The 16,742-nt window shown below is 42.9% G+C and overlaps 1 protein-coding gene across 8 annotated transcripts in view; it reads right to left on the minus strand.

Annotated features, from left to right (window-relative positions):
- The window catches only part of CHL1 (cell adhesion molecule L1 like), a 135,233-nt gene that overhangs the window by 16,806 nt on the left and 101,685 nt on the right, over positions 1–16,742 (minus strand). For all 8 annotated transcript variants that reach the window (XM_033071976.2, XM_033071978.2, XM_033071980.2 and 5 more), the window contains 12 exons: positions 16,424–16,535; positions 15,589–15,755; positions 13,996–14,161; positions 12,709–12,833; positions 10,523–10,624; positions 10,117–10,314; positions 8,866–8,936; positions 5,774–5,996; positions 4,470–4,585; positions 4,109–4,313; positions 3,770–3,892; positions 1,649–1,828 (listed from right to left, as the gene is read on the minus strand). In XM_033071976.2, the coding sequence (XP_032927867.1) occupies positions 1,649–1,828; positions 3,770–3,892; positions 4,109–4,313; positions 4,470–4,585; positions 5,774–5,996; positions 8,866–8,936; positions 10,117–10,314; positions 10,523–10,624; positions 12,709–12,833; positions 13,996–14,161; positions 15,589–15,755; positions 16,424–16,535 (1,788 nt within the window). The remainder of the gene's footprint in view (positions 1–1,648; positions 1,829–3,769; positions 3,893–4,108; positions 4,314–4,469; positions 4,586–5,773; positions 5,997–8,865; positions 8,937–10,116; positions 10,315–10,522; positions 10,625–12,708; positions 12,834–13,995; positions 14,162–15,588; positions 15,756–16,423; positions 16,536–16,742) is intronic.

A 16,742-nucleotide genomic window follows, 5' to 3' on the forward strand; every position in this document is an offset into this window, starting at 1 on the left:
CTCACTCCTGCTCTCTGATAAAATAATCATAAATAATGGAGCAAATGCAGTCAACTTGATGTTTATCTGGATTTGCCATGTCAAACAGCTGACCTTAATGTTGCTGGCAGTTCCCCATCTTCATGCATGGGCAGAATTTCTTTTTATAATATTACTGAGAACAGATTATCTGCATCTTCAATTTTCTGTTCAGGCCTGAATGCAATTCACTTTTTCCAGCATGGCTCAAGGAGTTGATGGGTGGGAACAGAAACAGGACTGCATAGCAAAATGAAACAGATGAGCTCTGCTTCCCTGAAGAGCACCATGGCCACATTAGAAACTCCATTGACTGCTCTCATGGCAAGGAAAACAAACTTATTTCCCCTAATTACAAAGGAAATGTCAAGCCTGGATTATTCCCAGTGGATTTTTCTGTTTGAAGCAAAGCAATGCCGAGATTCAGGCAGGTAAAAAGGAGAGCTCTTTATTGCAAAAACCAGATTTTTTTCAGCAGTCAGGCCGTTATCACCTGCATTCCATCAGAGCACAACAAATGTACTTCAACTAACCACCATGAGCCACGATGGGAGCAGTCATGGTGATAAAACTTGTTTTCCTACCTCCCATTCAGCCAAGTCCCATTCCCAGAGCTTTCTACTTAGCCAAAGTAGCAAGCCTGGGCCATGGCTTCACAAGGGTAAGGAGACCCTTATTTCGTAAGGTTTTACCTATACACAACATTTTTCAGCTGAGTCGCTTTCCCATTTTCCTCTTCTACTTAGCCCAAGTAGCAGGCCTGAGCCATGATTTTACAAGGGAATCGAGACCCTTATTTTGTAACATTTTACCTATACACAACATTTTTCAGCTGAGTCACTTTTGTAGAATCCTTTTTCTACTTAGTCAAAGTAGCAGGCCTGGGTCATGATTGTAAATACCTTGATGCCTTGTAAAAGGGTATCAATGTCCTGATTTTTTTGGAAGGTTTTACCTATACATACACAACATTTTTCATCTGAGTCGCTTTCCCATTCTCCTTTTCTACTTAGCTGAAATAGCAGGCCTGAGCCATGATTTTACAAGGGTAAGGAGGCCCTGATTTTTAAGGTTTTATCTATACACAACATTTTTTAGCTGAGCCACTTTCGTAGAACCCTTTTTCTACTTAGCCAAAATAGCAGGCCTGGGCCATGATTTCTCAAGTGTGAAGAGGCCCTGATTTTTAAGGTTTTACCTATACACAACATTTTTTAGCTGAGTCACTTTTGTAGAGTCCTTTTCTACTTAATTGAAATAGCAGGCCCGAGCCATGATTTTACAAGGATATCAAGACCCTTAATTTGTAAGGTTCTACCTATACACAACATTTTCCAGCTGAGCCACTTTCCCAGAATCCTTTTATACTTATCCAAAGTAGTAGGCCTGAGCCATGGTTTCACAAGGGTAATGAGGCCCTGATTTTGTACGGTTTTACCTATACACAATATTTTCCAACTGAGCCACTTTCCCAGAGTCCCTTTTCTCTGCAGCCAAAGTAGCAGGCCTGAGACATTGTTTCACAAGCATAGTGAGGCCCTGATTTTGTAAGGTTTTACTCAACACTTTCCCGCTCAGGGAAACACTTTCTCAGTGCTCCTCCCCACCAAACTGCATTTGGCGAACTTACCGCCTTGGGCCAGCGTCAGCCCCTCCTCAGTGGCCGCCTTGCCGCAGCCCTTGGCCGTGCAGGCCTTGATGTAGAACTTGTACTTGGTGCTGGGGCTGAGCCCCGCCAGGCGCCAGCTCAGCACCGAGCGGTTGCTGACGCTCACGTCGCTCACGGCGCCCACCTCGCGCGTCTCGTTGACTGCAAGGGAAGAGCGCCTCGGTCAGTTTTATCTTCTTTTTCTGCCAGAGTCAGCGTTAAAAGCTCGACGTGGCATTTCTTGTTGGGACTCAGAGGTTTGTTCATTCTTATCTATGTTACATTCTTGCAAAATGTGAGTTCCATAGTACCACAAGCTGATGAGCTAAAAATGGAGATATATCTCGCTCTCTTGAAGGCCTTTTAAGGCCAAACTGTCCAATTAAGAATGGACACATAATTATTTTTACTTTTAGCCCAATAACCAACCACCCATGGTTCGCAATGTGGGTTTTTCTATCCAATTAAAGAAGATCACCCAGACCCATGAAGAAGAAGGGGAACAAAACCTGCACCCTAAAACTTCCATCTTGCTTTATAACCCTAAACCCTTAAATTCTAAATTTTCCACCATATGATACCACACACTTCTATTCAAACTACACACCTGTGATCCCAGTTCTATCATTCAATTTTGGAAGCCTTCTCCACAGCCTCAAGTCAAAAGCAGTGTTTTACTAGGGGTCAATGCCCATCAGCACAGAATGCCTAAAATTCTCAGTTTCCAGGGTTCCAAGAGGTCAGAGGCATGAAAATGTGTCCTGAGCATATCCAGGAGGGAGCACTGGGCAGGAGAGGGGAGGAGGAAGGTTGGGTGGGTGTGAAGTTTGTGCCCTTTTTGCTGGTGTTAAATGGGATTTATGTCCTCCATGTCCATCTCCCAAAGGCTCAGTGAGCTATCACTGAGCTCAAACAGCTCTCTGATTTCACATACGCACAGCCTGAGTGGGAGGTAAGAATGGCTGTCTCCTAGATCATTAAATATCTATTAATTGCTCCCTGCTTGGCTTCCAAACATCTGCAAACTTTTACCGGCAGCCTAGAGGGTGGTTGGTGTGCTGTGAGCTGCTCTGGCTCCTCAGAGCTGGCAGCTGAAGGCGGGATTGTGAGAAAATTGAGAGAGGATTTTATAAAAATACAGGAATATCTGAAGGGAAGTTGTACTTGGTGGTCCCAGCAATAGACAGGAACATGCCCAGGAAGTTCCACCTGGACATAAGGAAGAAGTGACTGAGCACTGGAACAGAGAGCAGAGAGGGGCTGGAGTCTCCCTCTCTGGTGATATTCCAGAGCCATCTGGACACACTCCTGTGCTGTGGGATGACCCAGATGACCCTGTGGTCCCTTCCCAATGGAACCAGACTGGCATTCTGTGAATAGATCCATTCTCTGCCCATAATCAGCAAAAACAAAGGGAAGATCCAGATGCTAAAGCATCTGAGCAGTTCTGCCATCAGCAGAGAGAAGTGTAAAGTACATGGGTCATTTTTTAATATATAAATAGGGCACAGACTCATCCTTTTCCACCCTTAAAGAACACATAAAATACACTGAATTATCACCACACCACATAACTGGTTTATGGCAGTCTGGGCTAACTACTGGGCCTTGTCTGAGGTTGTCTTTGTTTCTTATTTCTTTCCTAGGCCAGAAAGAAAAAAAATCCCCTGGTATTTGGTTGTTTTCAGTGTGATTACTCAACACCATGACTCAGGTGTTTCTGTTTCTGCTGAGGCACCTTAGGGTGGGAGAAGCTCCCTGACATAATGTGCAGATCTACATTAATGTGGCTTCATAGAGTGCTCTCTTCACAATTCAATTTGTTTAAAATGAGTTTCACTCCAGTAAAGTGCACCTACAATTTATGGGTCTTTTTAGCCACTACATTAGGTAGTGCCAATATGAAATCATTGAATCAGCCCATAAATGTGGGACAGGGAATGGCTGTAATGGGAGCTTTCATGGCAAGAATTCCATGGAAAACTTTCAGCTCTGGGAGCTGACTGCAGCCTGCCCTCTGCAGCCCCTGTGCACATCACATCTGGGAGTTTTCCTTAACTTATCCTGCTTCAATTCTGAACTCAAAGCAAACGAGGCACGTACTTATCTGGTACTGCAGAATGTAGCCAGTGAGGTGGCCATTGGGCTTCTTGGGAAGTCCCCAGGACAGAGTGACTGAGTCCTTGTCAAAGCTCTGGATCCTGAGAAAACGTGGTTGTTCAGGGACTGGAAGACACAGGGATGAGTTTTCAGAGGAGAGTGAACAAGTCTGTCCCTACAAATTATTATTAAATGAGGATATAATTTAGCTCAACACCCACAGCTCCCCTTTCAGGCGAAGGGTTCTATGAATAGAGGAGTTTTTATTATCATCTTAAATAAGGGAATCAACTCACCTTGTCCCAAGGACAGTTTCAGTTTATGTCTTTCCTCTTGTCTTACCTCCTTCTGGAGTTTCAAACACCACGGCAGAGCTCTCAGGGCCGTCTCCTCTGGAGTTGAAAGCCAAAACTGTCAAGTGGAATTCACTGAAGGGGTCCAGACCAGGAATCATCCCAGAGTTCTTGTCTCCTACAAACGTCAGGAAGTGTTTCTCTGGGTGATGCCTCTTCCCATCCAGCAGGCTTTTTGATTTCCACCAGTTGACCTGTGAGGAGATTGGGATTTCTATAACAAATCATGTTGTGTGGAGATGAGCACAACTGTGATCTCTCTCACCTTCCCAAAAATGAGAGATTGCAATCTGGGACTCATTTAATAATTTACTCAATTATGTACAAATATTTATAGAGAAATTTGTAACCTTGTAGCCTCTTAAGTGCCCACGAACTCGGTCCCTTGGTATCCCAAACCAGAAAACTTTGACCAGGGTGCTGTTCACAACCTCCACCGACACGCCCGAAGGAGCAGCATCTGGAACTGTAAAAACAAAAGTCCCAGGTGTTAAAAACACTTCCAAGAGCTCAGATTCATATTGTTCACAGCTCCAGGGCTTGGCTTTCCAGCTCCAGCTGTACCACTTCATGCAATCTCACTGCAGGCAAGTAAAAAGCCATTCCACCTGCATCCAGTGCGTGGAATGGGCCAATAAACATTATTTTTCTGTGTTTTTCTGCTGAGGGTTGGGATACATGTGCACTGGGACACATGAATTTCTCCACCAGTATTTATGATTTCCTGTTTCAAACAATGCTTACAGCAGTGCGAAGAATAAAAGAAATGATTAATACGGCACTCAAGAAGGCAATCATAAAGGTTTTTTTTATAATCAATTTCATTTTACAACTAAGCTCATTAAACAGTAGGATTTTAATCACTGCATAACACAGAGAGCTATTACAGTGCCTGAAAAAAGGAGACCTTGATCCATTGGCAACTGAATTGCGAGGAAGATTTTCCACTGATAGATGTAAAATTAGACTCATCACAGAGAGACAAAGAAAATAAACATGGTGTGGAGTTTCTTTCTTCTTGTTCTCATTATTCACCAGCTTTTCTGCACCACCAGACCTTCCTGTTCCCACCTCTGGGTGGGCAGTGGGGATTGTCCTGTCTGACCATCACTGAGTCCACTTCCAGCACTGAAATTCCAGCTGGGAGCCATGGGGAACCATGGGCCAAAAACCCAGGCTGGAGAAGATGACACATTCTTCAGGAACTCATGGACAAGGTAACACCAGCTCCTATGGGAACGTGGCATTGTCTGTAAATTCACTCAAACACCCAATGCCTGCGAGTTTGTCCCTAATTGTCGGAGTATTTAACTTCTGACAGCGTTAAACTGTTGGGTCAAGCCTCAGAGAACCCAAAGATTTTTTTCCCTACCAAGTACAACACAACTGCTACACACTTCATAGACTTCTCATGGACTGTGGCCTTCAAACAAGTACCCAGACTAAGCCAACAACTGAGATTAATGAGAGCACAAGTGACCTTTCCAAAAAACCCTCACACTCCAGCAGGCTGGCATCCAGGCACCAGCACGGGTCACGTCCATGGCTCGTGGATCTCATCAGGCTGAGCACTGGCATTCCAGCAGCTCTGGGCTGCCTCATCCATCACTCCACACCCAGCATTCTGCAGCACAGGAAACTCCCAGCCACTCACCATCCTCTCCTGAATATCCAATGGTGATGTTTGGTTCTGGGCCAGAGCCTAAATTATTCACAGCCTGGACTTTGATCTCGTAGGGCACGAAGGTGGGCACGTTCCGCACGCTCAGCCAGTGCTTCTTCACCAGCTCCTCGTTCCAGTCGGTCTCCACGCCCTGCTGCCTCCAGCTCACTCTGTACTCCAGCCCTGGTCCGTTCCTCTCCAGGGGCTTCAGGGGCTGGGGAAAGTCAAGAGAGATCTTGTCTGCCTGTGCTGTAACCACAGAACAGCACCGAGGGGAGGGGGATGTAGGAAATAGAAAAGTACAAGACTCTCAAAAAGCTGTGGGACAGCAAATCTCAGAGTGAAGAAATGCAAAAAATTTGGGGGTGCAAATTGAAAAATTTGCTATTGAAAAATTGAGCTATGTGCTGTGTAGAGATAAGCTTTAGAAAATATGTTAAGCAAAATAGTAGAATTATGTAAGCTTAATAATGAAATTTTATCCATCATTTTAAACCATTACAAGTACTGTTAAAAGCAAGAGGTACGTGTAAGTTTACTAACTGGCTAGAACAAATGCTTGTCAGTATTTAATATTTTAATATTTTATCTTACTGACTAAAAATCTTTTAGAAGACCCTGTAACTAAGAACAACTTGTCTGCTGTTGCAAGCAGCTAAAGCTGTTTCCATCTCCCTTGTTTAGTTCTGTAAAATGAGATGATGGCTGTAATGGAATAAAAGCTTTGAGACAGCTCCAGCAGATCTGTCCTGTTGTTTGTAGATATATATATATATATATGAAAATATAAAATAAAAGAAAAAATGTCCCAAAACCAACAGGGGAAAATTTTGGAATGTGTGTTACAACACTGGGAGAGAAAAGGGGCAAAACCCCCAAGCTTTGACTTTTTGCTTTTGTCATTTTAACTTGAGGATGGTTGGAACAACAACATCATGACTTCAAGAGAAAGGAGGGTGAAAGGCTTGAACTAAAATCCAGATTAATTGCTAGGAGCTGTATTTCTGCCCTCCTACACACATCAAGTTTTGTTTTGTCACAGGTTTTCCTGTGTGAGGTAAAACCACACGCCTTCAGCACAACTGAATTGCACAGTTTGGCATAAGGCTGTGTGTGCCTTTTAGCAGAGATAAAATTTGCATTTTATCCTAGAATTTTATGTAGCACAGCGAGTTGGGTCATTAAAATTTAGATTTGTTCTAACTACACACCAAATGCTGGAAATTACGCCTGGACATTTAATGTGCAACTGCTGGGCCACTCTGCTTTTACCAATCAGGTGGAGAATTCATCCCAGCAGGGTTTCCAGCTAATTAACATGAATTTATAAAATATTAGGAGGTGTATAGTAATAGCTTGTCATGAGACATCTTCAAGTTGAGTTTATTTCTCTGAAAATGCACTACTTTAATTGAGAAAGTTAAATAATCACCTATCCTACCAAAAAAGCTACACACTGAAACAGCTGTGGGTGTTTCCCACCATATAGGCTGCTTTTAATAATATTTAAATATGGGCAAATATGAAATATGTAACAACTGGTTTGTATCCAAGAGGTCTGAGAGGAAATTGCATCAAATACCAGTAGAAAGTGATTCCCCTCTGATGATTCTCATGCACAGGGAGACCCAAATTTGGGGGATCTGCAAAGATTCCCAGTGATCTGCTCTGCTGTGAGGACTTTTGGGATGTCTGTGGCAAAGGAATTGGGAGACTGAGCAGCTTTATCACAGGCACCCCCTCCCCAGCAAAGATCCCAGGAATGGGATTTGCAAGAGAAGCTGGAGAAGTAAAAAAAAAATCCTCCTAAAAAATGATTTCTTATATAGAACTAGAGTGCAGCACTGCTTGACTCTTATTTTGATCTCCCCTAAACCTGCAAATCCTTGGCTGAAAATCCCAGTCACTAAAGCTCAGCTGGCCTCTTAATCCAAACTAGGCAGATTAACATCATTCTGCAGCCTTTGTCTGTCAGAAACAGCATGTGCAGTGCCCAGCAGTTCCTGAAAAGCACACAGGAAATGCCATAAATAAATGAAAATCCTGTTTAACAACATTTTAATGATTCAACAAGATTTAACCAAGCCTTTCCATCCCATTCTCTCCTTTCAGGCTCAGCTTTCACTTCCACTTTTGCCCTGTCTGAGCAGTGATTATGAAGTTCCTGGTGCTCAAAGACGTGTTTGCCATCCCAGTATTTCCCAGTAAACATACTGGGTACTAAAACTCTGTGTTTCATTGAATCATTAAAGTTGGAAATTATCTCCAAGATCAAATCCAACATTTTCTGAGAGGCAGAATTGTCTCCCCTGACCCTGGGCTAAAAATCCCATTCAAATCCAAGCCCATGGATCTTCAGGGCCACCTCCTTTTGGATGCAATTATACCCCAAACCACAACTTCCCACTGGGGAAACATTTATTGTTCTTCACTGGGAGCAGCAGATTGAGGAGCAAATCTCATGCAGATTGTGTGTAATTCCAGCCTCAACAAAAACCTGCTTCCTTCCACAGTTGTGGATATTTGTGCTAAATGAAGGAATACATAACTCAACTGCTGGCACAGAAGCTCGAGGCTTAAAACACAGGAAATTTGAAGTCTGGAAACCATCCTCAAGACTTTTACATAATTCCTTTGATGTACATCACAGGCCTTAGAGGTTTATCCACATGCCTTTAGTCCTTGGTGTAAAAATTCAAGCTCACATTCTCTTGGACAAGGGATCTGTGGTTTTTTTAAACATCCAGGTTGGAAGGGCAAAACCCATGAGCCACCCATCCTCTCCCTGGGCCTGGCTGGTAATTTCAATTGCAGAGCAGGGTAAGATCACAATTATTTGAAGCAGTTTCTTGCATACAAGAAGCAGAGAAGAGCAGATTTTGGCAAATTCTCACTATATTTTAGAGGAATTAAGTTTGTTTCCTTTTTTCTTTTTTTAAAATATCCTGTAAATTCAGACATAAAAAACAGTCTTTTGAAACAAAAATTATACTGGGGCTGAAAATCCAGAATACATTTAAGTCAAATGCACTTTTCAGAAGAATAAAGGATCATTCCTATAGGATTTGCTAATCTTGCCTTACCTCCCATTTCATCACCATTTCGTTGGGCTCAGAAGCTTCAACTCGGATATTCTCTGGGTTTTTATCTGGAGCTGAAACCACACAGGTGACAAGGTCAGTTTGCACATCCCATTTATTTCCATTTAAATGCCAAAAAGGATGGGAAATTCCCCTGTTAGTGGCAGACACTTAAACAAAAAACGTCCATGAGATGAATGACTTGGATCAGCCAAGCTGATGGGACCCAAAGAGTTTGGATTCCTAATTTATGCAGTTTGGATTCCTAAGTGCCCCTGTTGGTTGGAGCCACCAGCTAACAGGGAACTGTGGTTTTTGGATTTGAAAGCACCAGATGTGGGGGAATTATGAGGAAGAGATTTTTCTCCCTGTGGGGATAGCAAACAGAAGGTGCATCATTAGAGGTACACACACAGCAGGAAAATTGAAGAAAGACCTGAAATTGGTGTAAACAGGGGGAAAAAAGAGAGAAAATGCCAAGGAGTGCAAATGCTGTGCAGAATACTTGGCCTCTAAAATGACTTTCAGGGAGACAACATTTTCTGCCCCAGTGAATGCTCTGTAAATGGAGATTTTTGACAAGCCTGGTGCTCTTGGAAGGCTCCCTGTAAACCCAGCCCTTCTCCAGGAACTGTTTGTCCATGAAGGTCTTCAAAGGGTGGGAAATCAGCAGAGTGAGGTGCTGGAGGTGTAGGGAAACCCAGCAGCGTGGCCTCCTCCCTTTGGCATCCTCAGGGATTTTATGCAGAGCAGCAAGTTGGATCATTAAAATTTAGATTTGTTCTAACTGCACATCAAATGCTCAAAGCAATGCCTGGAATTTGATGTGCAACTGCTGGGCTGCTCTTTTTTTACCAATCACTGAAGAATTCATCCCAGCAGGGCACCCATCTCATTAATATCTGAAATAGCAGAATATGGCAAGATCACGAATATCAGAACATCACGAGAGATCCTCCAGCTGATTTTACCTCTCTGAAAATGCACTGCTTTAGTTAATACACTCAGTTTTAATGGTCACCTGCCCCACCAAAATTACTGAGGGTTATTTCAGTCCACTGACCCAGCTGGGGGCAATTCTCACCATTTTTAATAACCTATTTTTAATAACCTATTTTTAATAACCCTTGAGGCTGCCACTGAGCAGTGCAAACCACCCAGATTTCTCCACGCCCTCTGGAGCAGGGGAGGGCACAGATATTCCAAAAAAAGGAGAGAAAATGGTTCTATTTATGACAGCAGAGCCAGGTTTACCAGCTGGAGGGGTGGCATAGCGCAGGGAAGGTTTGCTGGGCTGGCTCCTGCCCACGGCGTTGACGGACACCACGCGGAATTGGTAATTCCCGTAGGGGGCCAGGGACAGCAGCGCTGTGCTGTCATTCCCTGGCACTCTGCTGAGCTCCTGCCACGTCCCTGGCTCCCAGTGGTTCTCTTCAAACTCGATTATTGACTCTGAGTAGGAAAAGAGACACAAAAAATAGGGAAAAAAAAGTTTAAAAAGCAACTTAGTGTGAACAGCGCGGGTGGAAATGAACTTAGAGCAAACGGGCTGGTGTAGTTAAAGTGACTCAATCTGTCAGCAGGGTTTGTGTCCTGTGACAACCAGCACGTGCCAGAATTCTGAACAGCCCTAAAAGTGAGGCTGGAAACCCCTTCCTACCATTAACAGGGCTGTTGTGGGTGGCCCCAGCTTTCCAGGAGAGTCGAACGCTCCGGTTTTGGTTTTCCGAGAGCTGGAGGTCTTCTGGTGGGTCAGGAACATCTGAGAAATAAAGGAGAAGTGTCAGGGGCACAGCAAGGTGCTTCTGTTTGTCCTGGCCTTTTCCAGAGGGCTGTGAGGATGGTGGGGAAACACCTCCTGGTTTCAGGATGCACAGACTGTGGAAGTCTTTGAAAGATCCTCAATCTTCTGCTGATTTTTCCCTCATAAACACAAAATCCTTCTCGAGTTCATCTCCCTCTACCTGCACCACTGTGCTTGCAGCAACAGATTTTTCTTTCCAAATCAACCCCCAGATGTGTTTAATCATTAATGGGTGTTGACACTGCTCTGGGCAGGATGTTGTGCCAGCATCCCTTGGATTTACCTGGGAGAAATCAGAGTGGGAGAAGCCTCAGCTCTGGAGCTCCTGAACTTGGCCCTTGAGGGTGTGAGTGGAAGGAGAATGTTCATTATCCCACCCATGGGGATCTACATTAATGGAGAGCTGGGAAAATCACTACCTGCCAGCTCAACTAATGCTTTTTCAATGCCTGACTAAACTTTTGACTGACAAAGTCATTTCTTACAGAAAAAAAAAAAAAAGTGACTTCCACCATCATGACTTTCTTTGTCATTGTGAAAAAAATCCACTGTGTTCATACTGATTTTTAAAAAATTACAATACTAAGTTCTCATCTCAGGGTACATCAAGAAGTTAAAAATTTTATATTTGGATATTTTTTCTTTTCTTTGCATTTCTCTCCCTCTTTCTCTTGTACCTGGGAAAAAGATCAGAAAAGCACAGTTTAATCTGCAGGCATGTTGCTGTTCTATCCTTGGAGCACAGCTGGTTAAAATTCAATATATTAATTTAAAGATGGTGATGGTACATCACAAATATTCTCACCCCTCTACCTGTTCATTAAACACACAGCAAATACTTAGAATTATTCTAACTGAATATTAATTTTACTCTTAGTTGCCCCTAATCTGATGTCTCCATTTCATTCTTCAGTCAGCCCACAAGTCCTTGATTGCAAAAACCTGATTTTTTATTTGGAAAATAAGAGATGTTGTTAATTCCCCAAGACCTTTCTCATATACAATAAACATGGGAAAAGAGCAGAAAACTGTTTTTGCTTCTTCTGCAAAGTACCTTTTTACAGAGGAATAAAGTGTTTTATGAAATTTTCATAAGTGAAGTAACGAATTGTCTACAAACATTTTGAATTATACAGCACTGAAGGACACAGCACCATAAATAATGTGCTCAGCATCTTCCTAATTTACTATTTACTGAAAAATATCACTCCTTTAAAGTGGAAAAACATCTTGAAGGGCAGATTGACTTATTTCTTGCTGCAATCACTGCCAGCAATAAATAAAAATGCAAAATGAAGCAAAAAAAAAGTAATTAAAATGATACAAAGCTGTCAGAGAATCATAAAATCACAGAATGGTTTGAGTTGGAAAGAACCTTAAGGATTATCTAATTCCAGCCCCCTGCCTTGGGCAGGGACACCTTCACCTGGACCAGGCTGGCCAAAGTTGTGACTACAAAGCAGAATTTTGGCTGCAGCACTGCACAAGTTCATCCTCTTAATTCCAAGTGCTCCTTCAGGAGGGATGCAGGTGGTGAGGATGCCAAGCCTCACACCCAGGGGGTCAAGGCTCTGCTCTTTGCCCCTGGACAATCATTTGTGCTCATTTTCACAGGCAGAATTAATTCCTTTTAGGTGATTACCTCACACTCATCTCCTGAGGAGTTGCACATCCAAATATTGACCTGATGGCCTTCAAAAAATGCTTGTTTAACCTTCAGTAAAGTGAAGGATTGGCCAAGGACTTCAAAGCAGCAGCAGAACCATTCTCAGCTCTTACACCTTCCAGCCTGGGCAGCTCCTGCAGCCACTGAACTGAGGCAAAAATTCTGCCTCATCTTACTGCACCAAAGATGAAAATAAATCGAGTTTGTGTCAGCATCGAGATAAGGGACAGCAGAGCTGAGCTTAAGGAGGGAGAGGCTGTGTGAAATTGGGTTATTGAGGCTCTGAGAAAAGAAGCAAAGAAGCAGAAGTGCTGCAGTGGTGATTCCTGCTGCAAGGAGCTCTTTCCACACTAAAGTTGGAAAAAATGGACCTTACCCAGAACAATGAGCTGCGCCTCAGCCTCGGCCGTGTCCAGGGCAGTGCTGGCCACACACGTGTAAACCCCCTGATCCTCCAGGAGCACGCTGGATATGAACAGGGTGTCCCTGTCCAGAATTATCCTGCAGGGCACAATTAAAAACAACAAAAAACAGGTAATTAGGATGAGAAAATTTTATTAGATGAGTACGACGCACAGACGTCCTTCGCTGGAAAATTGTTCATAAAAGAACTTGGCACGGGACATCTTCATTAAATAGCTGCACACTGGGCCTGTGACATGAAAATGTCACTGTGGCTCTGCTCTGCACCATGGTGAGGATTATTATTTGTATTTTGTGGCAATTTAGCCTCCGTGGCTGAAGGCTGCCCTGTCAATCCTGCTCTGGAAAGATCCACGTTGGGATGCACGGGGTGAGCGTCTGGGACACAGGATTTTGGCAAATCATTAATGAGACAAATACATGGGGTTTGTGATGGAGTTTTTGAGAGACTGAGGGAAACTGAGCATTTCCCAGGCACTTGTGTCGTGTCCAAAGCACCAGGGAAGCTGCCAAGAATCCAGGGCCACGGGATCCATGGTAGACATGGAATTTCCATGGCACTGCCTCACCATCCTACGAGGGATCAGAGGATTCTCAGCCTCTCCAGTATTTGGGAAAACATCTCTCTCCTGTGGTAATTAATAAAGACATCTGATTGCCCCCTGTGGCACCTCTCTATGGAATAAAAGCTGAGCTCCAGCCCCTTGACATCAATGGAAACCCAAAAGAAGGCAAAATTCAGCCTGGACCTGCAAATCCTAAACTCAAATATAGGAAAAATTCATGGCAGAATCCCTGAAACCTGTTTATCATCACTTCAACATTGCAAAGACTTTGTTTTGGTCAAATAAGTGCAAACTATAAGAAAATACTGGTTCCACTGAAGTGGAGAAACAACCTGCACTGGGGTCAGGGTTGTGTTTTGGGTTGGACCAACATTTATATTATACATAAAAATATATCTATGAATTATGTATATATTAACACATAACTTTATATTCTGCTGTGATGGTGGCAGAGTTAATAAACCCCAAACCCATTTGGCTCAAAACTCACATTGCTGCATTTATATAGATGTGTATAAAATGCAGATCCATTCACATGTCACATGAAGAATCCTTTGCAGACAAAAATTTGCATTTCAGGCTATTAAGGCTCATGTTTAATGAAACTCCAGCCCCAGCCCCACACCAGATTATGCAGCTGAGATCAAGAGCAGCCTTGTTCCTTCCCCACTCACCTGCCACCTTCTGTGCTGTTGACTGGCAGTTCATCTCCATCCTTCCTCCAGGATAATTTAAAACTGTGTTTCAAGTGGGAGTCATACTCAGCCTGGCATTTCAATAAAATTGAATGTGATTTCAGCACTCGGGGGTTCTTCGGAGTAACAACAAGTTTTGTAGCATCTGATTGATCACAGGAAAACACTCTGATTAGGTGAGAGAGGGGCTATTACATCAAATTTTCACCAAGCATTTCATCTACACAAATCAACCTCAGGAGGAACAATCAGATCTTTTTTTTTCCTTTTTTTTTTTTTGTTATATGTACAAACAATTCAAGTGAAGGATGGTGGGATTTGAAAAAGATACTTGACAGGATTTCATTTTTTTATCTTGAAACATTTTCTTCACCTTCAAACATTTTTTATCTTGAAATGTTTTTTAGTTCGCTCCAAACCAAAGAGCTCCAGAAAAAAAAAATCCACAAAAATATCCACCAAAAAAAAGTTGCAAGTGAAAATCCTTGTTAGCAGCCTGTCATGAAATGGATGATAAAAAAATAAAAGGCTTGAATATGATTTTTATGTCTAATTGCCATTTGAAATAAGCTTTGGCAATGATCCAAGAAAAATTAGAAGCTTATTAAAGTCAAGTGAGAAAAAATTATTGCAATCAAATTTGTTCTTTTAATTGACTGCAATCTGAATGCAGAAAGAGATGAATAAGTAAGAAGAAAGCACTTAGCTGAATTTATTTCTGCAGTGAAATGTTGCTCTGTGAGAATTTCATTGTACATTTTAATGTTTATTATCACTGTAAAATTCCCAAAGTCAGGGAGTGGGTGGAAATGGAGCACAAAGAGTGAGCTTTTTCCTCAAGTTTGTCACAGCAACCCTACATCAGAGAGCTTTGCTAATTGAGTATTTAAAGCTTTTGGGGTTTTTTTATTGGCAAGCCCTAAATCCTAATAAATTTGTAAAAAAAAATAACCACTAAATGCCACCTGTGGGAAAACCCCTCCTGCCAACCAACCACACAAATCCCTTAAAACAGAGCTGCAGCACAAGGGGTGGATCCAAAATTTACAAGTAAACACTTTTTTTTTTTTTTTTCTCTCTTTAAAAATATTTATCAACAAACAGGCAAAAGCCCAGTGCAAAGTCCTGTGATGTGTTTGGTGACCACTGTGGAGTTAATCCAGTTTGGGATGTGCCTTCTGATCAACAGATGGGAAAGAAAAAAATTAGGGAAGGGAATCCCTAAATCCCAGGGACATTTCTGGATCAACAAGGACCCCACCAAGCCCAAGAGCACAGGGAAGGCTCCCAAGGGTCAGCCCTGAGTGTAACAGGGCAGTGACAAAAAGGAGGGAAAATCCTTTCAAGACAATGTGTAAATGCATAATTTTGGTGGTTTGTGCAGCTTCTGCAAGCATCCAGAAGAAAATGAGCACCATGTGTGAGTATGGAGAGATCCAGCTGAAAAGAGACAATTCCAGAGAATTCCTAAAGTCACAGAATAAATCTATCCTGGACTGAATATTTGCCACTTCCTGAAAAATTACAGACATAAAACCTTAGCAGCTGGGCAAGTTTTGTTTCTGCTCTCACCCCTTATATCCAGGTTGGCAGTGATTGCTCTTTTCCCCACAGAATTTGCAGCCCAGCAGATGTAGGATCCCGAATCCTCCTTCCTGGTGTCCCTGATCTCCAGGGTGCCGTTCTTGTTTGAGTCGTAGCGAAAGGTTGAAAGGGGCTCCATGCTGTCATCCTTGGTCCTAAAGATGGTAAAAACAGGCTGGGTTACTGCAGGAAGTGTTAGTTCATGGTTAGGGGTTATTGCAGGGGAATTCTGGGGACTCAGCTCTGCCCCTGAGCAATTAAAGTTGGGATTAGTGAGACACTTTATCCACACACAGCAAATCATAAAGGGACTTCAGAGTCCTGCACACCAAACCCACAGGGATGAGTCTAAAATGTTCCCTAAAATATTCTGTCTTTAATCTACAGCTGCCACCTGCAATTTTATTGCACCTGTCACCTGCTGTGACAATGCTGTGATTCCCAGCCCTACGGAAGCATGTCCAGGTAAAAGTGTTCTGTGAGTCACTGCGTTTCCATCTCAGTAATGTGTCCAAACTTGAAGAGTTGTCAGCATTAAACTGATGAAGCTGCAGCAGGATCTGGCTATGAACAGCATGGTTTTGTTTAATGTATAGCCTGGCATTTGTCTCAAACAAAGACTTCCAGGAACTCTTTCTCCGAGCCAGTTCTTCAGAATTCTTAAAAGTGCACTTAAACACAGAAAAATTAAATTATATACAGTTTTGCTGCGAATTTCTACTCTGAACTCCATAGAAATATCAACTAGCAGACTTTTCAAACTTGGGGAAGCCTGCAGAAACTTGTCTCACATGAAAAAAAACCCCAATTCTCAGTATCTTACCATCTGACATCTGCTGCAGGTGAGGCAAAGACGTCACAGTGCAGGAAGGCGCTGTACCCCATGACTGTGGCGTAATTCTCCCCATCTGGGGTCAGTATCAGGGGGGCAATATCTGCAGGAGAGAATGCAAGGTGAGCAGCACTGCATTTCAAAGCTAAGAATATAAATATTGACCCTGCATCCTCCCCTTTCCCAGGCAGGGTGAGAGGCTGAGGTGTTTAATGGGAATTTCACATTTCTTTGAAAGGGCTGCACTGAGCAGCTGAGCTGTCACAGATAGCAGGGGTTTACTGCTGGACATGTCAGAAATTGAAACATC

The sequence above is a fragment of the Catharus ustulatus genome, chromosome 13 (assembly GCF_009819885.2).
Source record: "Catharus ustulatus isolate bCatUst1 chromosome 13, bCatUst1.pri.v2, whole genome shotgun sequence".
NCBI lineage: Eukaryota > Metazoa > Chordata > Aves > Passeriformes > Turdidae > Catharus > Catharus ustulatus.